The sequence below is a fragment of the Salvelinus alpinus genome, chromosome 24 (assembly GCF_045679555.1).
Source record: "Salvelinus alpinus chromosome 24, SLU_Salpinus.1, whole genome shotgun sequence".
Classification (NCBI taxonomy): Eukaryota; Metazoa; Chordata; class Actinopteri; order Salmoniformes; family Salmonidae; genus Salvelinus; species Salvelinus alpinus.
Genome location: NC_092109.1, coordinates 28,983,323 through 29,005,737, shown reverse-complemented (window position 1 = coordinate 29,005,737; position 22,415 = coordinate 28,983,323). Strand labels below are relative to the sequence as shown.

Sequence of the window (22,415 nt, the reverse complement as noted above, 5' to 3'; positions counted from 1 at the left end):
AAATGTAATAAAGATCACCTATTATTGGTCCAACTATTTATAATAGGCTGGGTCTACTGTAAATTATTGAAATCCATGAACCTGTAAAACGAATTATGGCATATTACTGATTGGCATTGGAGTTTAGAGGCAGCACATAGCCTATTCGATGCAATAATAAACCAGGCACTCTTACTGCGCTTTCTGTATGTTGGTAGTGAGCATGATCTACATACCATAGGTAATGATCACGACAGGTTTTTTTTTCTATATGCGATGTATAAAATCTAAAACAGTGAGGCTACAGGCAGACGCTAGACTACAGTAGGTCATTTTTTCATTGTTGCAACGCAGATGACGCTGATGGAACGAGGCTGGATTGGAGGGCGCGCACGGACGTAACGGAGACACCGCAGACGCAAATTGAGAGAGGGAGGAGAATGGACAAGGGATAGGCTATACGTAACTAAAACCTCAGTTGTAGCAGCGAGGATAATCTACAACCTCCAGTAACATCAATATGCAGGACCAGGCCTGATAAGAGAATAGCCTATGGATTAAATACCACATTTGGTTGACCATTTTTTATCAGCGGCAATCAGTTTTTCGACGCTGTGTCCCTTGATACATTGTCGCAGCAGTTTCTATTTTCAAGCAATCATTTTAGAAGGAATTTGCGCTACGACGACTGATCGCAACTCAGATCCTACAATTTAAACATAAGTAAATGTTATAGGCTATTATTTTGGCCACGAGCTGCATCCACTCTTGTGGCAATGTCGAAAACCCGGTGAGTATAACCGTGGCTTGTAGTGGAGTTCTCTGTGGCTTCCGTAGCTACAGTACTGCCTGGTTTGAGACCTCTTTCCTGCGATGTTCACACAAATACAAGTAAGTGCTTGATAATGGTAAACATTGTAAATCTGTCAAAATATAGGCCTATTGTAGTCTGTATTCCGTCTGAATCATTTGCACGCGCGGTTCCTCTCTATTCTGCAGCTGATTAACTTTGCATGACCACGTTATTGAAGGGGGACGCACGAACGATAATTGTAATGGTGAGTTGCTGTAATAATAAAATACTGAATGCTTTGGCATGTGTGTTGTGTCACTGGGACATCATGACTGACCCAAAGAGTTAGGTCAATCCCCTCTAACCTACATCAAGCTATAGCTTTACCCTCACTCATCAGCGCAATGTAGTTACCTACACATTTTCATATAGGCTTTTATTAATCCAAACAGATTGCAGGCATTTATTAATCCAAACAGATTGGTATGAAATAGAACCAAATAAATTATCCTTACTGTAGCATTTGGTCTGCAGTGGACTAGTTCTTGTTTCTGGACTTTGGCTACCACAGTTAAGTCATACATTGTACATATATATATTTACCATTTAGCAGACAGACACTCATTCAGAGTGATTTACAGGAGCAATTAGGGTTAAGTGTATTGCTCAAGGGCACATCAACAGATTTTTGATGTAGTCGGCTCAGAGATTCAAACCAGCAACCTTCCAGTTACTGGCCAAAAGTGTTTAACCGCTAGGCTACTTGCCACTCTTATCTCTCCAGGTAAAGGCCTGACCAATAGTCTTTGATGGCATACTGAGTGACAACCATAATTTAAAGAGACTTTTATGCTTTATGAACTCAGTTTAAACACTCACACAGTCCAGTTTCTCAACTGCTGTTCAGATAGTACATTTCATCATCAGAATGCAGGTGAATAGTCTCCCAAGGGAATAACCTGTGCGAACTATGACCCTCCAGGAGCAGGATTGAGATTCCTGATCTTAAGAAGCCATAATCCAGTTTTGCAATTAACCTTTCACCGGTCTGAGATCAGTTGGCAAGGTCACCTCTGCTGCTCTCACTGTCTCTCCACAGTGCTGCATGCAAAGCTTTCAAATTAAACTTTAGATATCCTCAGTTCTTTACACAGAAACACCAATTGTGCTCTAACAGTTCTTAACCTGAGATAAGGAACATTTACAGAGATAGTTAACTAAAAACAAATACTGGTATCAGACAAAGGAAGTAGACAGAATTGGGTCTTTTGTTGATGCTGTTACTGTTGAGTTTGAAGTGTCAATTGTCAAGATAGATTTTCTTGGCACCGAGCTCATCATGATGGTCATTCAAAGCCTTTTTTTATAATGTGCTAGATGTTGTAGAAGATGGTGCCTATCATCGTGCAGAACTTGTGTTAGTAAAAAGATGACACTATCTAGAAACAGTTTTAGACTCTCATTTGTCTGTCAGTTTTTGAGCTTCACTTCAGGTTAAACTATTTGTGATGCATGTGAACAATAGTTATGGTGCTGTATTTTCAACCTAAAATAGGAAAATGTATATGAATAATTATGCACTATTTTATACATAGGCATGCAAATCAGAGATTATTTTCACTTCCCCCCTATAACATACCAATTAGTCATCTTATCCCCTAACATTTCTTCCTTTTGTCCCCCATTCTTAAAACATTCATCCAACTTAAACATTTTCTGTGTGCTTGTGTCTGAGTGAGGCCGAATTGCAGTTACTCTATCTGTCCTTCAAGCTTTCCTGTGACTTTGACCTTTGGAATGTGTCACAGAGGGAGAGTTGGGGGAGGGGTGGTTGGGTGTAGTGTGCAGAAACGTGTGTATGTGTGCTTGTGTGGGAATGAGAAAAGTGACTGCAATGATCTAAATTGTGCCTGTGAGAAAGACAAAGAAATGGTTTCCCCCTCTGTCAGCAATTTCTACCAAATGGTGTTGATGAAAATAACAGGACACAGTGTATGATAGACAGTCACTCAGTCATTTGATGCAATTTGGTTTAGAGATAGGGAGTAGTTTAGTAGTTTTACAAAGCCTTGACAAATCTCTGTAAATCTCTCTCTCTCACACACACACACACACGTTTTGTTGGCTATACATTTCCATACCCCAATAAGCTTGAAAACCTTAGACAGAGTGCTTAAAATATGATTGAGCCTTATAACAAGACAATATATCAACATCTTCGGGCTTATGTTGGTTAAAGCAACCATTATGTTTGGTGTACTGTACATACTGTATGTACACATGTATGTGTGTGTGGGGAGGGGTTAAGATTTAGATAAAGTAACAATTGGGAGACCAAGATGAAATGTGTTTTGTCCCTGTCCTATGACATAATCTTGAACATGCACATAAAAATACATGACCTGAGAAGAAATCAGAAATGTTTTGTCTTCCCTCTTAGGTTTCCTGATAATCAGACTGTTCTACCCAGACCATAGCCACAATTCTAAACCAATAAAATAAAAAGTGAGTGGGTTTACCAGGAGAGGAGACGAATACGGCTTTACTGCAGCACAGCAACACAGGTAATTGCTTTGTCTTCTATATCTTTCAATCAAATCTTAACCACCAGTAATTATGGATGTTCAATAGTGATCTGATCTATTAATGTGGTTGTGAAGTTTGCTGAAACTATTTTAAGATATGGTCAAACTGATTGACTTTAAGCACTGACAAAGTGTAGGACTACATACACTCAGCCTGTGGAGGATATGCTTGATAAAAGTTTGAAGAGTTTAATGATTTCACAGATCAAAAAGTTGCCATTATTTGTCAAATTAAAGTTGTTATTTATGATGTGTTTGCTTTTTATAAAGACTTTTAGCTATGCTACTAAGGCATACTGTAGTAGGCTGGGGTAGACAGTCACCCTTGTCTCAGTCTTTCATTGAATGACTATTACGTTGACTACTTCCTATTATGCATCAGACTTCCCATCTCCTCCTGTCTGAAAACCAACATTCGATTTCGACACGTTTGAGGATCATGACACGTTTTAGACGCGTTATAACATGTTAGCTACGTTGTGTAGCCTCAACAACACAAACCTGCGTGATAATATCGCCGAGGGAAAGCAAATACTTGGGGAACTAAAGCTACATTGAGGGAGATAGCTAGCTGGCTAGAGGTAAGTTAATGTCACCTGATGAGGAAAGCCAACAATACACATTGATTGCTAACGTTAGCTAGCTATAGTAACGTTACTAGTATATTTTCTTTAGGACTTCAATTTGGGATTACCTAGCTAGTTATCTAAATATACGTTTTAAATTCAGCTAGATAACTGAACATCCAACACAGATCTAGATAGGGAATATTAGCTGGAAGGCTAGCTCATTATATGTAAGAATGTGCAAACGCCACACATGGAACTTCACTTGCTATAACGGCTAACTGTGATACTGTCTAACGTTAGCTAGCTAGCTAAATTCCTTATAAAGTCAGGAAAAATAATAGGGACGTGGCATTCCTTTTCTTATTATCTACACCTTTTCCTTTACCTGACCAACCTGCCTCTCACCGTCCCACGAATGGCTTTGCCCGAATTAAAGTACACAAAAAAATAGTTAGTAAATGCATAGCTGCTAACACAGCTAGCTAGCTAACTCACATGCACTGCACATTTTATTGAATATTGCGGGGGCTTCTTCCGGTTGTCTCTTTGAGTTCAGCGAGGGTGACAGATTATATTGTGAAGGCTCATTCTGACAAATAGGCGTGAAGACCTCAGCATTTGTCAGATCATTGTCAGATAATTGAAATCTCTGTTTTACCACTTCATTTTATCACTCTTGAATATGTTAATTTCTTAAAAGTCATGAGAGTATTATTTACCGGGTGGGATCATCATTATCAGAACATTGTAATTATTGAATAGCTTCACAAATAATAAATGGTCACCTATGCCAAAGATGGGAGCTAGAACAGGGTGTGAAATTCTTGGCATGGATATATTTTACTAGAAAGCATCTGTGCCTGTGTCTCTCCCTCCTTTGCAGTTGGACTGTAACTCCTGTTACAAATAGTAGAGAGGTGGGGTTGGGGCCAGGGTAGTAATGTCATAGTTGACGTGTTACGTAAAGGCGTAAAGATTACAGGCCATAGTGAATGGTGTGTGAGAAGCATTTGGCCACTGGACCAACCAAAGTACATTGGCCCACATTGCAACACCTCCTGCTGATCTGTGGAAAGGAGGAGAAGGGTAGGACCAGTGGCCTACAGTGTAGAGTTCAGAGACAGGATCCCCGTTTTACACAATCCCTGTCTGTGTGCTGTGTGCTGTCACAATCCCAGAATCTCTTTAAGTAACATTTTTGCATTGCATTTTGAAAGTGTTCTCTTTCTTCAGTTGTTCAGATGATTGAGTGATAATCGGCCATGCACAACTGTCTCTAATGCTGTTTGTAGGTTCAGTGCGTCATAATGGAGAGTGTTGGGAGTGTCGTCCATCTCCTTACTGGGATTCCTTATGGGGTTAAGGGATTGCTGCTACTCTGCTCTGGATTAATGACCCTAATCTGGAGAGGTCAGAGTAGGTTGGAGCTGGGATTATGGTCTCTCTCACATCCCTTAGCATTTTAGCACTCAAATACAGTACATAAGGTACTCTCACACGCATGCATGCTTGAACACGCTCTCCCTTCCCCTTCTCTGTCTCCATCTCGCTCGCCTATTTCTCTCTCTCTCGTAATTCAAAATATCCCATTATTGTTATGTCAAATTATTCTCTGCTGGTGTGCAGCCATTTGTCTTATAGGCTACTAGTTGTTGCATATTTATGAGGCAATAGGTACCCACACTGCAGTAGGGCTGGGAATCGCCAGGGACCCCACGATACGATATCACAATACTTAGGTGCCGATACGATATGTATTGCGATTTCCACGATTCTATATTTATTGCGATTCAATATTGCGATTTCATGTTCCAAATATGTCTACTGCTGAGAGCATGAGAGCATGAGAACATTAGTTTTGATCAGTCATTGAAATAAAGGTGTTGAAAACATGTTGGCTCACTATTTAAAAAGAAGATGGAGAACAAGCTAAATTAGGAAAAATACCAGAGTTTTGCCGCAGATGCAGCCAACCAGCTCTAGCTAACATACTTTGACTCCAATGTAATATTGTCCAAATTAATATTACGATATGTAACTGTCGTTGTTTTTCCTCCCATCGCCTAGCAAGAATGATGCAATGTTTAGCGATAAGGAGGAGACTCCACCCAAAGTGGGGTATGAATACCACCACGGGGGAAGCCATGTCTTTGTCTGAATTACAGCTGAATCGACCCTTTGGGAAGAATTCAACTTGGTTAAGCTTTTCTAGTGTCCGTGAGTTATTTACTCTGAAAATTAGAACCTAACAGTTGGCGTTGTCGGCAGGATTCATCATGATTTTTTATCAAACCAAAGAGTCCAGATCAGTTGTAATTCAGACAAAGGCATGGCTTCCCCCGTGGTGGTATTCATACCCCACTTTGGGTGGAGTCTCCTCATTATCGCTAAACATTGCATAATTCTTGCTAAGCAGGGAACTAAGTGATATAAGCCTTCAACGGTTTCTCCCCTTATCAGTACTGTCACATGCGATTGTTTTCCCTGCGCTCAGCCCCTCCCAAGCTTCGTTATGGCACCCCTCATGTCTCTTTTGTAACTAATGTTCCTATACTTCTGAGTATAACAGTGTTCCAAGTTTAACCTCGAATCCAACACTGTGAAAGCCTACAGTTTGTTTTTGCTTTTAATAAGGGAAAAGGAGGCATATTGCAGTGTGTATTATGTTCAGTCTTTGCAGCTCTCTGTTGATGCTTGTCAGTCAACCCAAAGGTGTCTTCGCCGTGACTTGTCAGATGTCAAGCGAGTAATATAATTCAGCATTGAGGGAACAGCTTTGATTATTTTTATGTTGTCTCCTTAGGATTGATGATGGTCCTGGTTGTCTGGAGGGGTGTATTGATACTAACATGTAATGAAAAGGTGACTCAGAAATGGATGTGTGACAGTCTGATACCTCTGTCTCACACCCCCTATCTTTCTCCCCTCTGTCTGCAGTGATCATGTCTTCAAGGGAGCGTCGGTCAGACCTGTACATCAAGGCAGAGCCCAGCAGTCCAGAGGGAGGTGGAGGAGGCCGGGCCAGCCCAGGGGGAGCCTCCTCAGACTCCTCCCAGAGTGGTGGAGGTGGGACAAGAGGAGACGGGGTTGGGCGCTACTCACCCCCTCTGTACACACCGGCCCTGCGGTGCCACTTCAAGGAGGAGGGTGGTGATGGGGCGGAGGAGGGATCCACAGGTAGCGGAGGAGGGCGGTGCAAGTATGCCCTGAGCACACTTCCCAAGAGACTGTGTTTAGTGTGTGGAGATGTAGGATCTGGCTACCACTACGGTGTAGCCTCGTGTGAAGCCTGCAAGGCCTTCTTCAAGAGAACCATCCAGGGTAAGGATGTGTGTGTGTGGGTGAAGTTGAGTGTGTGTCTTGTGCGTTTTTGCAATCCAGTATAATGAATGAAATGGGATAGACCTTGATAACTTTGACAGAAGTCTCATATCGCTATTGTTTGTTTATTCTCCTTCTCTCTGTCCTTCTTTCCACCTCCTTGCCTTACCTAAGGTAACATTGAATATAGCTGTCCGGCGTCAAACGAATGTGAGATCACCAAGAGGCGCAGAAAGGCTTGCCAGGCGTGCCGCTTCACCAAGTGCCTTAAAGTAGGCATGCTGAAAGAGGGTGAGTGTATGACCCAGAGCCCTTAACTGGTGGTCTGGACTGGTCTGGTCTGGAGACACTGTTTGATGCAGTGTGGAAAGTAGTTATTTGATTAAGATCTGCCTTTTTTTAATCTCCATACTTCCCCAAACAAAGGGAGTTTGTTTGTCTCTTTTTCTCTCTCTCACTCTCCTTATCACTTTCTATTCATTATCGTGGTGTTGTGTGTTGCAGGAGTCCGTCTGGACCGGGTCAGAGGAGGGAGACAGAAGTATAAAAGGCGTCCAGAGGTGGAGAATGCGACCTACCAGAGTACCCCTCTACCGCTTAGGAAGGAAGGGGAAAAAGGTAGGAGATTGTTCAGGAGACATTTTCAGAGTTTGTTAAGAAACACTCTTAACTGTGCAGTCTGTTTTTCCAGAGACCCTTCATTTCTGTAACATCATGGAACTCTTTCCACATAAGGATGAGTTTAGATTAACATAGTGCCTTTGTTCTTTGTTTTATGGTAAATGTAACATCAGTTGTGCCATGACCTTTGCTTTCTGTTTGTGTGCGTGACCCAGGCTCCTCCAACATCATCGTGTCCCACCTCCTGGTGGCAGAGCCAGAGAAACTGTTTGCCATGCCTGACCCCCTGCAGCCTGATACGGCTCAGCGCACACTCACCACCCTCTGTGACCTCGCCGACCGCGAACTGGTCGTCATCATCGGCTGGGCCAAACACATCCCCGGTAAGGGGGGCAGGGAAGAGGGATTGGTGGGGAGGGAGATCGGCATGGGAAGAGAATGGCGGAAAGTATGGAAAGTAAGGTGAAATAAGTTAGTCGGAACTAGCCCTCAACTCTTATCAGTAGCCCTGCAGTGGTTCACTATGCCATGATCAGGGACTAGAATGCTGTCTCGTTGTATCAGCTTTTTGCCTAGTGATTGATCAGTCAGTCTACCCTGTCCCCCCCTGTAGGCTTCCTGTCGCTGTCGCTGGCAGACCAGATGTCGGTGCTGCAGTCCGTATGGTTGGAGGTGCTGGTGCTGGGTGTGGCCTTCCGCTCCCTGGGCTGTGAGGATGAGGTAGTGTTCGCTGAGGACTTTGTCCTTGACGAGGAGATGTCCCGCGTGGCTGGACTGACAGAGCTCAACGCAGCCATCAGCCAGCTGGCCCGACGCTTCCGCTCCCTGCAGCTGGACCGGGAGGAGTTTGTCATGCTCAAAGCCATCGCACTCACCAACTCCGGTAAACTAGCTATACAAAAGTATAATCCTAGAATACCTTTACAATCAGAATTATGTGGAGTGTCACAACATGAAAATGTGATGAAAGCAGTAGGTGAGACTGAAATACCGAACCCTCCATATGTACAATTAGTTGCTAATATGACGACATGCTTTATTTGAAGCACTATTCCACTTTCAGTTTCGTTAAGCAACAGTTTATGTCCAACTGTTTATTTAAAAGAAAATACAACTCAAGAAATCAGAGAAGACAGATTAGTAAAGATCTGTGTCATAGTCTCCATTTTTGAGGAGATTGTTGATGAAAATAACTTCAGCCCTGAGGGACTGACAGACAATTACTGTAAACAGAAGATTCACCCCCACGGTCTGCTTAACCCACAAAGGCACTATTTGTTATGCAAATACAAAGATGGTCATTAGTCTGGACTGGTGTGTTCTGTTCCTTAATCATCCACATTCTCTGACAAACACAATCTTACAAAACCATCTCTCCAAAAGATAAAATAAATCATTTAGAAAAAAACACCAAACGCCCTCTTCCCCCACTGATATACAGTCTGACCATGCTCCCCCTCTCCCGTGCCAGACTCTGTGTACATAGAGGACATGGAGGCGGTGCAGAAGCTGAGGGACCTCCTCCACCAGACCCTGTTGGAGATGGAGTGCCAGCGACATCCCGAGGACCCCCAGCGGGTGGGGCGCCTCCTCCTCACCCTCCCCCTCCTCCGCCAGACAGCTGGTCGCGCCCTCACCACCTTCTACAGCATCAAGACCCGAGGCGGCGTGCCCATGCACAAACTCTTCCTAGAGATGCTGGAAGCCATGATGGACTCGCCCTAGAGAGAAGGGAGGATGAGGAGAAGCCAAGGAGAGCGGATGCAAGGGCACGATGAGAGACGGGCAATCTGCAGAGTGAATGGCTGGCTGCTGTGAACGGAGAGGTTTGTCTTAGATTTTGACCATGAAGAATGTGGAGATAATCTCTGGCCTCTTCAGAGATTCAAAATGGTGTTCAAAAAATGGAGAAAACATGTATACATGTTGTAGATGCCCTCAGTGGAGGTTGATGGTGGAGTTTAACTCCTTAATACCTGACTGCCAAACTTCATTGAAAGAGTCCAAGACATAGTCAGTTTGATTGTCAGAATCATATTAGATTTCCAGTATCACTAAGCTTTTTCATTTGTAGCACTGGGCACAGACGTCAATTCAATGTCTATTCCATGTTGGTTCAATGTAATTTACACCAGTGTGTGTGCCCAGTGGGTAAGCTTCACATCAGAAACTACTGAAGGACTGCAGTTAGATATCTAAGACCAGACTGTAACCTTGTGGCTGAGTCTTGATTGTGAAAAATGCAATATCTCCCTCCACACAAAAGCCATACTAAAATACCAGGCAAAGAAACAACCATTTACAAAGGCTGCAGTATAGGGTCAGACCAACATGCACCCATAAGAGTAGTAGGTTAGTCTACATACACAGACGCACAGTCTTACAATTTACTCATAGGAATTACTTGCAATATTTTTTAAAGCAATACAATACTTTACATACAAAAAAGTTGCAGACAAAATAAAATAATAGTGGTAACTGGTTAGGCAATGACTGGCTATACGTATAGGCCTAGGTGGCAGGGTGGGTGTGGAAAAACAGCTTATAAAAGGCTGTGCAAATGGTTATTAGTCCAAGAAAAGGGAATATGATGATTGTCAACAAAGTGTTGAAGTGTCGCTGTACTTGGAAGTTGTTTGATTTTATTTATACTGTAAGTAGTCCCAATAGGCATACAAAAAAATGAATTATGCGCAAGCCTTTGTGTGAGTGTATGTGAGAGAGAGAAGGTGCGCTGTCATTTTGCAGTGTTGGCACCACACTGAAGCGGCAAGATCAGGGGAAAAAGCAACTGTTCTACTTTCTTGGTCAGCCTGGCCATAACAGAGTGAATAAAGAAGATTGGGTCAGAGGGGAACTACAATGGCTCCTGAGCATGTTTTCATTGGATGCTTGATTCTCCAGATCTCTTCACTGGTCCTCTCCAACCCCTCTGATTCAGATGGAATGTGCTGTTTAAAACCATTAGTTTGATTAACTGACTGCCATTATTAGTGATCAAATCGGTTTGGGGCTAAAATTAGGAATTTAAACAGTTTTTTATATATATATATATATATATATGAGGTGTCGTTTCAGCGGAACAGTTTGCTTCTCCTCTTGCAGCCGCTGAAAGACTGAAGAAAGGGACTTCTGTTGTTTTGACCTGGAGGTCTTCGTACTGTGTATGACCTTTGAACTGCAAGCCTAATAGTGCCCAAATGGGGTTTAGAGCAACATGAAATGCAACACATTCAGCCTCATATGGGAATCTACAGCCACTCTGACTGAGACCCTCCTTTTAATCCTTCTCATAGTTTCTATTTGTCTGTTTACTCTGTTTTATGGGCTTGATTGGTGATATACATGTATCTATTCAGAGCTCTTACAGTTTCTGTAAGCTACAGTGTCTGTAAGCTACCAGAAATTGCAAAATGTAAAGGGCCTGGACTGTTGGTCTTTTGGCCACTTGTTGAGGAAGAATTTGATTGTAAATCAATCAGAGCAGCAAAATGCTAATTCAGTCTACAATGTCATAACATTTCTAGTAATACAGCACCCAACATGTATGATGTAGACTCTAAACCATACATGTTGGGTGCTGTATTACTATAAATAAGTTATGACTGTGTATTTTCACTGTTGAGAACTTTAGCGCATGGCAAAAAAGCCCATGAGAGCTGAATCCAGTAAATGTGGTAGTCCCTGACATGAATGATGGGATAGATTCAACTAATTGCCACTGTTAATTGAAATTCATACTTGAGTATCTGTTTTTTTCTACAGGATTTTAATCTTGAGTTTAGATTGTTAAGCTTGGAAAGTTTGGTACTAAAATAAGACTGTTAAACTCTGAAAGTTTGGTACTGAAATACCTGAATAAGGCAATCCATTGTGAATGTTATGTGTTTCAAATTCATTACTGAAATAGATTTTTTCTTCTGATAATGCATTGAAGAAAACCCATGTATGTTAATTCAACCATGTTGAATTAACATACTCTCCTCTCAATTACCCCACCTAGTTGTGAGAGGAGATTTTGCAGTCTGGAAACTCCCAAACAAATGTTCGAGATTTAGTTCTGTTCTTCGTGGCTGTGGATGTTTCTTCGTGGATGTTTGCGTTTGATGACCATTTGTGGCTCCATTATTGTAATTCAGGTTTTTAAATTAAAAAGTAACACCAGGCGACAATTGTTTCAACTCTGTACTATATCTTGCTGTCTGATTTGTTATGTGTTCTATCATAATTTTTGTATTTTGTTTCTCAAAGACTGAATAAAAAAAAAAATGTGTACAGTTTAATAAAGTTAATGTTTGTGTCAATATTAACTCTAATATAATAATACAAAGGTAGTGTTTTCATAGAGATACGAAATATGTAATGCCACTTTGTCTGTCATATATAGGTACGGTTGGTGGGGGGGATTTAGACTATCACAATGTAGAGGATGTAAAGTCATTGCTAGTTGTTAGTATGTTTGTGTACATTGACGTAAATGAGCAATACAAGAAATTACCAAAACTCAGTTTCACATTTCCTTGTATAGTCACGTAATGTAAATTAAACATCAACAGTAATAAAAATAATTAATAGTAGTACTAAAGCTTATAATATGGAAAAATTCTAATCAATATTTGTATTTAAAAAAATACTGTATTTAAAATATTAAATTCTATTTTTCACTCAATTTGCTGATGTTTGTTGATACTCGTTTAATTTTTTTGTGTGGGTTTAAGTCTAATGGCTGTGAATGTCTGTGTTTGTATTGTTTTTCAGTAAGCTACAATGGTTAATTTGATGTGACTGTCTAAACAAAATGTTCATAATTAAATCACTGTGAAGACAAATGCTACACTGCAGGAAACAAGGGGTCGATATAAATATTGTAGGTGCTTTGTGTTTTGTAATAAATTAGCAGACACCATCACATATCATTGGTCTCGTACGTCTTCTGTCATGAACTGTTTGTTAGAATGTTTGTCTGTCTGCTGCTGTCTTGTTTCCCAATCATGTTAAACAATATTTCCTGTCCTGCTCACCAAAGGTTCATCGGTCAGATATAACCAAAGATATCCTATTACATTAGTTATAATATGTAAGTCTATGGACATAACTGCATAATGCAGATTCTCAGCAAACATGTACCCCTGTGCAGAGGTACAATATCATATCAGATTTCATTAAGAACCCCAATTTGAAAGACATTAGTCAGTTTGTGAACTTTTTGTATTTAGAACTATCTCCCATACTAACAGTTTACCATCAACACTTTAGACATGTATCCTGCATAGCCTCATGCACAGTGATCTCTATGACCTAGGGCTATAGCTCAGTCCACCATTTACAGAAGGAGGCACATTATCTATATGGTCAATGGGCTTGAACCTGGGTCATCTGTGGAAGATGACATTAACCCTCTTCAGCTAATTTTTTTTAAATTAAATAAAAACAGCACATTATCTGCCAAACTCTTGCCTCCGTCATTGACACCAATGGAACCTAAAGATGTGCTCTGGTCTCTCGGTTTTGATTGGTTGGATCAGAGAGGATCTTGCTAAAACTGTCTTCTCATTGGACACTGGAAAAAGTGCAACAGCTTTTGCTTCCCGTTTGCAGCGCTTTAATGACATTAGTTCCGCATTATACTTGGCAAGGATGTTTGGGAAGGCTCTTTGGGGAACTGCATGTTTCCCTAAAATCAGTGGGAAAACTTTCCAAGGGCACACAATTGTAGAACGATGGACACGTCGGAGTTGGAGGAATTGCTGTCTCCAACTAAAGAGTTTCTACTCACATACTTTTTGCCAGAGAAATGTTACAACTACTTTTTTGTCGACTTAAACTTTCTCCACGGTGAGGTTCACTGTCCTGTTGGTCCGGAAAAGATGTGCTGCTGACGTGATACTCATTTCAGATTTGTTATTTAGAGATGCTTACGTAGAGTAAAGCTGAGGAAGTTGTTGCATGCGTGATTGTTAAAGTTTTACAATGTTTCAGCACCTTTTGTATACAGTGTTTCTATAAGCCTTGCCGAAGGTCTTGTAAAGCCTACAGTAGATAGTTTCTAGTATTTTAACAAGTCCTCCACCCCAGATGTTCATATGGAAATTTGGTTCACAGCTTCATACTGGTTTAGGTGGTCTGACAATACTTTTTTTGGGTAATAATAGTGCCATGCTGGAAGATAGTTCTGAGCAAAACTGTGGGAGTGTGGATCATTCTTGGGACTGTGATGGGTGAGAAACCTCTCTCTGTCTTCGACTGCTCTCACACATTATGCAAGGATTAATAATCGGGAAACCTCTGTTACGCAGAGGTTCTATATCTAAATATCTCTTTGTCTGTTGCTATGCCTTTTTGCTTTTCCCCCTCTCTCATATGCCCTTCCTCTCCTCCACCTGTCGGTCTGCCAAACAGCGCAGCTCCCTCAGCTGTGGAAGGTACTGAGGGCCAGGAGTGCATCGGGGATCAGCTGGTGGTCTGTCCTACTGCAGGTCTATGCCATCACAGGTCCTGTGGTCTACTGCATCACCAACAACGTTCCCCTTGAGTATGATCAATTCATATTTTTATTACACACTCCTTTTTAACAAAAGTGATTTACACTAATCCAGTGATGAGCGCAAACCAGTGAATTGGACAAAGCCTGTTATTGACAACATTTGTGTGTCTGTCTGTACAGAGCTTGGTCAGAGAGACTGTTCATGTTTATGCAGGGTTTGGCCATGGGCTTCCTCATCCAACACTACAGTGGTAACACCCTCAAAGGTTTGACCACTCCTCTCTGTGTATACTTGTGCTTCCAATGTGCCTGAGTCCGTGCCTATAGAATCCTTTTACATCAATACTCACAATAGTGGCGAGATTAAATGTTTTTAACACGTTGATTAGCTACTGTTTGGTAAGTCACCATCCCATTGGTAAAATTAGCAAATTAGGCAATGTTATGACAAAGTAGTTCAACAGTTCACAGGAATATGAGTGTATGTTCTGTACCAGGGCTGTGTCATAACTGTCCTTGTTTCCTGCAGGTATAGTATTCCTCTTGGCCTACGGTGGTGTTATGTTGCTCCTGACCTCTCGTCTGGTCCCTGAACAGGTCATCCCTGCGATGCAGGCCTCCAGCATGCTGGCTGTTGTTGCTAGCCGGGTATGATACCATACAATACTTTTATTTTCAATTTGCATGGAAATGTAATCAACTGCAAGGCTTATAGCAGTTAAGGTACAGTCAGCAGATGGTGTAGACGTGTTGGTTGTTTAGCAACAAAACTGACGCTTGTGAAACTATGGAGCAAAACAGACTGGGTTGGTTAAACTGTTGACAGCATGTAAACTATCATTTGTCTCAATGTTTATTGAAAACGAATACATTTGCACAATGAGCACAGGTCTCAAATACATAGTTACAGTTGTTGGTTAGCTAGCCATATTAGCATAGACATGACATCAGTCAAAACACCTCAAAACAAGACATGGTCTCAATAACAAGATACAAAGAGCTGAAAAAAGCCACCTACGATTATTTTTACATTTCATCTTAATGGGTGTCGGGGGCACTGTGATAGTTATTTAAGATACTTTTCAACGAGTTAGGGTTTCAGACGTTTTCGAAAGATGGGCAGGGACTCCATTGTCCTGACTTTAGGGGGAAGCTTGTTCCACCATTGGGGTGCCAGGACAGAGAAGAGCTTTGAGTGGGATCTGCCCTCCCGAAGGGGTGGGAGGGCCAAGAGACCAGAGGTTGCGGAACGGAGTGCTCGGATGGGATGTAGGTTTTGGCATAGCTTGACGGTAATGCTGTTCCTCTTGCTGCTCCGTAGGCAAGCACCAGGGTCTTGAAGATAATGTTTGCTTCGTCTGGAAGCCGGTGGAATGTGCAGAGGAGCGGGGAGTACTTAGGAAGGTTGAACACCAGGCACGCTGCGGCATTCAGGATAAGTTACAGGGGTTTGATTGCACAAGTGGGAAGCCCAGCCAACAGATTGCAGGAGTCTAGACGGGAGATGACAAGTGCCTGGATTAGGACCTGCACCGCTTCCTGTGTGAGGAAAGGTCGTACTCTACAGATGTTGTAGAGCATGAACCTGCAGGATCAAGTCACTGCTTTGATGTGTGCAGAGAATGATAGGGTGTTGTCCAGCGTCACGCCAAGGTTCTTTGCACTCTGGGAGGGGGACACCGTGGAGTTGTCAACCGTGATGGAGAGGTCTTGGAGCGGGCAGGCCATCCCCGGGAGGAAGAGCATCTCAGTTTTTTCGAGCTTGAGGTGGTGAGCCGACATCCAAGCTGAGATATATGCCAGGTACACAGAGATATGTGTCTCCACCTGGGTGTCAGAAGGGGGGAAGGAGAAGAGTAGTTGAGTGTCATCCGCATAGCAGTTATTTATAGGAGAGACCATTTGAGGATATGACCGAGCTGAGTGACTTGGTGTAAAAGGAAACGTAAGGGCCTAGAACCGAGCCCTGGGGGACACCAGTAGTGAGAGCAGACACAGATCCTCTCCAAGACAGCTGGTAGGAGCGACCTGTCAGGTAGGAATGCAATCCAGGAGTGTGCAGAGCCTGAGATGCCTAACCCTGAGAGGGTGGAGAGGAGGATCTGATGGTTCACAGTGTCGAATGCAGCGGATAGATCTAGGAGGATGAGAACAGAGGAGAGAGAGTCAGCTTTGGCAGAGCCTCTGTGACACAGAGAAGAGCTGTCTCGGTTAAGTGACTCGTCTTGAAGCCTGACTGGTTAGTCAAGAAGATTGTTCTGAGAGAGATAACGAGAGAATTGGTCAGAGACGGCACGCTCAAGTGTTTTAGAAAGAAAATAAAGAAGGGATACAGGTCTGTAGTTTGACGTCAGAGGTGTCGAGTATTGGATTCTTAAGGAGAGGAGCGACTCTGGCCATCTTGAAGTCAGTTGGAACGCGGTCAGTGATGAGGGAAGTGAGGAATGGGAGAAGGTCTCCAGAGATGGAGGAGGGGATGGGGTCAAGTGGGCAGCTTGTTGGGAGGCCAGAGATCACTAGGCAGCTTCTTGTCATTGTTGCTAGCTACCTGGCCGTTAATTTCCGTGCCGCTGTCAGTCAACCCGTCTATAGGAGCAGAGGGGTATACTACAAAGCAGGATTAATGAGTTAGCCAGCTAACTGATAAACAAAGGTTGATTTTCTGGTCCATTTAAGAAAGCAACGCTTAGATATGCGTTTTTGGTTGTTGAGTCAATTAGACCGTGTCCATTTTATGCTCATCTTTCAGAAAAAACATTATTTCAGAATAGTTCGCTGGCTAAGTCATTGATCTTGCTTTTTGTGTACCCCTCTGGCCGATGAGATAAGCATGCTTATCTCAAACTTCAGCAGGAGAAGTACAACATTGGATTAGTCTGCTGCTATCATTTAGGTCTTTGTCAATCGAGAGAAAAGAGAACTGCTTATGTTAGGTCATAATAAACATTTGCCTATATTGACTTGTACAGACTGACTGTTGATTGTTTTATGTTGGATGTTTGTCCAGGTGATCCAGGCAGGGACTAACTACTACCATGGCAACACGGGCCAGCTGTCAGCTCTGTCTGTGTTCCTGGTCTTCACTGGCTCCCTGGCTCTTATCTTCACCTCTCTACAGGTATAAAAAATTCTGTACCTTTACATTCCCTTTCAATGCCTCTTTGCATTCTACCCTGCCGTCTCATTTGACTTCTACAATCTCTTTTCCCTTGTCACTCCTCTGTTCCTCATCCTTCTCCTACATTATTCCCCTCTCATACCTTTCCTCCCTTATCCCCCTCTCATCCCTCCTCCCCTGGCCTTATCCCCCTCTCATCCCTCCTCCCCTGGCCTTATCCCCCTCTCATCCCTCCTCCCCTGGCCTTATCCCTCTCTGTAGGAAACTGGAGACTGGAGCTCTGTCTCTACTGTGACCCATGTAGTGGCTGCCTGTCTCAGCTGCCTGCTCCTGACCCAGGTGGTTTGTTACAGGAATAGCCGTACTAAAGACAAGACAGAGTAGTGGTCAACCACAACTCAATCCAAGGACCCGCTGTTATAGTAAATGGGATACATTTTCTAGGTTATTTCAATCATTCTATTGTGTGTGTGTGTGTGTAGTATGGCAAAGTTTGTTAAATTTCAGGTCACATAATAAAATGTAATGCTCTATAAACTATATTACTATATAAATGGTATATATATTTGTACTTCCAGTAATTGCGTTGTTGCTCGGAGACCAAAGTGTACTGTGGTTCTCATGCCTATCTTGAGGAAAGCTGCTGCAGAAGTGTAATATCTTCCCTTCTTATTGTGTCTTTTACAGATACATTTTTGCTTCTCCATTGGCTCATATATGGGGATTGGGTTATTGAATTTGTTCAATTTTGTTATTAATAAAACTTTTGAATATATTGTCATACAGCAGGCTCGTTCCACAAATAGAATGCCTTTTGAGTCCCTTTGATATTTTAAGTATAAATTGTGCACCAATATTACATTTGAATATGTCTGGTTTTATTATACAAGAAATCAGTTTAAAGAATAAAGACTTGCTAAAGTGCATGTTTTTCTGACTTTAAGGAGGATTTTATTCTACTCAACCCCTACATTTCTCTTAAGATCATTCCAAAGCAGTAGTTATTTTGTTGCTTTGACAGTAATGTCTGAAGATTATTATTAATCTGTTCCTCATTTTAAGGTCAACCCTGTTAACACAAACTTAAATCTTGTTTTAATCATAAACTATTGAAACTATTCCTTTTAAAATTGTTTCAAAAGTAACATTGGACATATAATAGTGAAATCTGTGTAAATATAGGTGAACTGGTTCTACTCTGACCATTTTTTGTGTGTTTTATGGTATAAAAAAACGAATTAGAGCACAACACGTCAACCCTGTTACTCATAGATGGGCATGACATGTTTGAACAATTAAAACATTTTTGTGAAACTTGCATTCTATTGCCCCTCCCCTGTTGCACACAACAAGCTTTCATTCCTCCTGTCACAAGGGGGATTTATCGCTTAAGATGAAAACATCAACTCTGTTACAGTCAACTCTGTTACTTTATCTGGTACTTCATTGGCACTTTACAATAGTATTTTTTTTTAATTAACCTCTTGAGATGGGAAAAACATGTTTTTTTATGCAGTTAAACAATGTTAAAATTAGGTAAACAATATTTTACCAAATGACACTGCCTTAAAGGCACAATTGGTGCATCCTTAATGAGAAAGGTAGTCTCACTGTGTGGGTGCAGCATGTAATGATCTTATTTGTTTGTGTGGAAGGCTGTGGATTATTTTTTTCACCTTCACTTGAAGTTAAGCTTCATATCTGGACTGGCTCATATCTGCTTGAGGCCCAATGTGTTCTGTTCTTATCTACCTGTACAAGCTTATGCATCTCCAAATTCCCTGACGCATCGATACGTGTGGCAGGGTTTCTATGCCTTTGTCCTGCTTTTTGATGTTCCGTTGTACGGCCCAACCCTTCACAGCTCTGATCTAAGGATCTGCGTGTCCAATACTTGTCCACGTTTTGTTCAGTTAGGGCAGGGGTGGGGGGGAATCTGAACTCATGAGGGGCTACAGTGGATGTGCGTCTGCTACCCACATCCATACACGCAGTCAGAGCCAGCCCTAGCCTGATGTGGGCCCTAAGTGAAATTTTGTTGAGAAAATGTTGGTTCCAAACTCCTTCCATTTAAGAATGATGGAGGCCACCGTGTTCTTGGAGACCTTCAATGCTGCAGACATTTTTTGGTACCCTTCCCCAGATCTGTACCTCGGCACAATCCGTTCTCGCAGCTCTACAGACAATTCCTTCTACCTCATGGCTTGGTTTTTGCTCTGACATTCACTGTCAACTGTGGGACCTTATATAGACAGGTGTTTGCCTTTCCAAATCATGTCCAATCAATAGAATTTACCACAGGTGGACTCCAATCAAGATTTAGAAACATCTCAAGGATGATCAATGGAAACAGGATGCACCTAAGCCTCATAGCAAAGGGTCTGAATACTAAATAAGGTATTTCTATTTTTTATTTTTAAAACATTTTCAAAAATATCTGAACCTGTTTTCGCTTTGTCATTATGGGGTATTGTGTGTGGATTGATGAAGGAAAAAAATTATTGAATCTATTTTAGAATAAGGCTGTAACATAACAAAATGTGGGAAAAGTCATGGGGTCTGACTACTTTCCGAATGCACTGTATAACAACCTATGTGTTGTGATAATTGCGTTGATTGCTCTATAACCTGTAAATTCATATGCCTTGCGACCGTGATATACACTACTGGTCAAAAGTTTTAGAATAACTTCTCATTCAAGGGTTTTCTACATTGTATAATAATAGTGAAGACATCAAATCTATGAAATAACACATATGAAATTATGTAGTAACCAAAAGTTTTAAACAAATCAAAATATATTTGAGATTCTTCGAATAGCCACACTTTGCCTTGATGACAGATTTGCACACACTTGGCATTTTCTCAACCAGCTTCATGAGGTAATCACCTGGTATGCATTTCAATTAACAGGTGTGCCTTCTTAAAAGTTCATTTGTGGAATTTCTTTCCCTCATAATGCATTTGAGCCAATCAGTTGTGTTGTGACCAGGTAGGAGGATATACAGAAGATAGCGCTATTTGGTAAAAGACCAAGTCCATATTATGGCAAGGACAGCTCAAATAAGCAAAGAGAAACAATAGTCCATCATTACTTTAAGACATGAAGGTCAGTCCATACGGAAAATGTCAAGAACTTTTAAAGTTTCTTCAAGTGCAGTTGCAAAAAACATCAAGCGCTATGATGAAACTGGCTCTCATGAGGACCGCCACAGGAATGGAAGACCCAGAGTTACCTCTGCTGCAGAGGATACGTTCATTGGAGTTACCAGCCTCAGAAATTGCAGCCCAAATAAATGCTTCACAGAGTTCAAGTAACAGACATCAACATCAACTATTCAGAGGAGACTGTGTGAATCAGGCCTTCATGGTTGAATTGCTGCCAAAAAACCACTACTAAAGGACACCAATAATAAGAAGAGACTTGCTCGGGCCAAGAAACACGAGCAATGGACATTAGACCGGAGGAAATGTATCCTTTGGTCTGGAGTCCAAAGTGGAGATTTTTGGTTCCAACCGCTGTGTCTTTGTGAGATGCGGTGTGGGTGAAGGGATGATCGCTGCATGTGTATTTCCCACCGTGAAGCATGGAGGAGGAGGTGTTATGGTGTGGGGGAGCTTTGCTGTTGACACTGTCTGTGATCTATTTAGAATTCAAGGCACACTTAACCAGCATGGCTACCACAGCATTCTGCAGCGATACGCCATCCCATCTGGTTCGGGCTTAGTGGGACTATCAGTAGTTTTTCAACAGGACAATGACCCAACACACCTCCAGGCTGTGTAAGGGCTATTTTATCAAGAAAGCGAGTGATGGGAGTGCTGCATCAGATGACTTGGCCTCTACAATCCCCCGACTTCAAACAAATTGAGATGGTTTGGGATGAGTCGGACTGCAGAGTGAAGGAAAAGCAGCCAACAAGTGCTCAGTATAGGTGGGAACTCCTTCAAGACTGTTGGAAAAGCATTCCAGGTGAAGCTGGTTGAGAGAATGCCAAGAGTGTGCAAAGCTGTCATCAAGGTAAAGGTTGGCTATTTGAAGAATCTCAAATATATTTTGATTTGTTTAACACTTTTTTGGTTACTACATGATTCCATAGGTGTTATTTCATGGTTTTGATGTCTTCACTATCATTCTACAATGTAGAAAATAGTAAAAATTAAGAAAAACCCTTGAATGAGTAGGTGTCCTAAAACTTTTGAACGGTAGTATATATAGGCCTAAAGGCTGAGACAATAAAAAGACAATAGGAATATCATTTTAGCTTCAACATTTCAACATCATCAAATCACCTCTGCTTAGTCTAATACAGTGACAACTAAAAGATACCAAAAACGATTTAGTCCAATCAACGTAAGCTAAATATGACGTGGCTGTCTATGGTTCTGATTTCTGCGTACGTGCTCCTTCAAATATAAAATACATTAGTTCACCCTACTTGTAGAGAAACGCCAATGCCATCCTCCTCTCTTTCATGTTGACGAAACGGTCTATCACTCGGTCATACAGTACACACTTTTATTTTTTGTTGTTCTCGGCTACCTGGCTAAAATGGTGGCTCGCTAGCCTAACTTCCATTAATGGGCAAGGTTAACATCAGCCTTCTACGTATCTACATATTGAACTTCCATCCTCTCAGGCCAGGGGCACAACATCGTATGAATTAATGGTTGGATCAGAATTGCAGTTAAAGTCATAATCATTGGTCAGTATTCCATGGCTAATTTAGGAAAGGGTCAACTTCTGGTTTCTCTCTTGTCGTGATGTGTGTTCTGTCCTATATTGTTATTTTATATTAGTCCCCTCGGGAGGCCTTTTGCCTTCTGGTAGGCCATCATTGTAAGTAAGAATTTGTTCTTAATGGACTTGCCTAGTTAAATAAAGGCACAATTAAAATAGCTAGCTAGCTACTAGCCACAGGAGGACAACACAACGAGAGGTAAC

The 22,415-nt window shown here is 41.8% G+C and overlaps 2 protein-coding genes across 6 annotated transcripts; both read left to right on the top strand.

The window, feature by feature from the left end:
- The first annotated feature begins 373 nt into the window (after window positions 1-373).
- Window positions 374-12,779, top strand: LOC139552560 (steroid hormone receptor ERR1-like). Of its 3 annotated transcripts, XM_071364392.1 has the most exons (9): window positions 374-870; window positions 979-1,037; window positions 3,213-3,336; window positions 6,864-7,247; window positions 7,422-7,538; window positions 7,752-7,865; window positions 8,084-8,251; window positions 8,482-8,751; window positions 9,340-12,779. In XM_071364392.1, exons 4-9 carry the CDS (start codon window positions 6,869-6,871, stop codon window positions 9,591-9,593), a joined length of 1,302 nt encoding a protein of 433 aa, XP_071220493.1. In that variant the 5' UTR covers window positions 374-870; window positions 979-1,037; window positions 3,213-3,336; window positions 6,864-6,868; the 3' UTR covers window positions 9,594-12,779. The 3 variants fall into 3 exon arrangements, with proteins under 3 accessions (XP_071220493.1, XP_071220492.1, XP_071220494.1); XM_071364391.1 differs by lacking the exon at window positions 979-1,037; XM_071364393.1 differs by lacking the exons at window positions 374-870; window positions 979-1,037; window positions 3,213-3,336 and adding an exon at window positions 3,724-3,938.
- A 701-nt stretch (window positions 12,780-13,480) lies between these two features.
- LOC139552561 (mannose-P-dolichol utilization defect 1 protein-like) lies at window positions 13,481-18,396 on the top strand. 3 transcript variants are annotated; one of them, XM_071364394.1, is made up of 7 exons: window positions 13,481-13,703; window positions 14,021-14,086; window positions 14,268-14,400; window positions 14,533-14,618; window positions 14,882-15,000; window positions 17,360-17,470; window positions 17,732-18,396. In XM_071364394.1, the coding sequence occupies exons 1-7, from the start codon at window positions 13,589-13,591 to the stop codon at window positions 17,852-17,854; spliced, it is 753 nt and encodes a 250-aa protein (XP_071220495.1). In that variant the 5' UTR covers window positions 13,481-13,588; the 3' UTR covers window positions 17,855-18,396. The 3 variants fall into 3 exon arrangements, with proteins under 3 accessions (XP_071220495.1, XP_071220497.1, XP_071220496.1); XM_071364396.1 differs by having other exon boundaries at window positions 13,494-13,703; window positions 14,567-14,618; window positions 14,950-15,000; XM_071364395.1 differs by lacking the exon at window positions 14,021-14,086 and having other exon boundaries at window positions 13,495-13,703.
- Window positions 18,397-22,415: the final 4,019 nt, after the last annotated feature.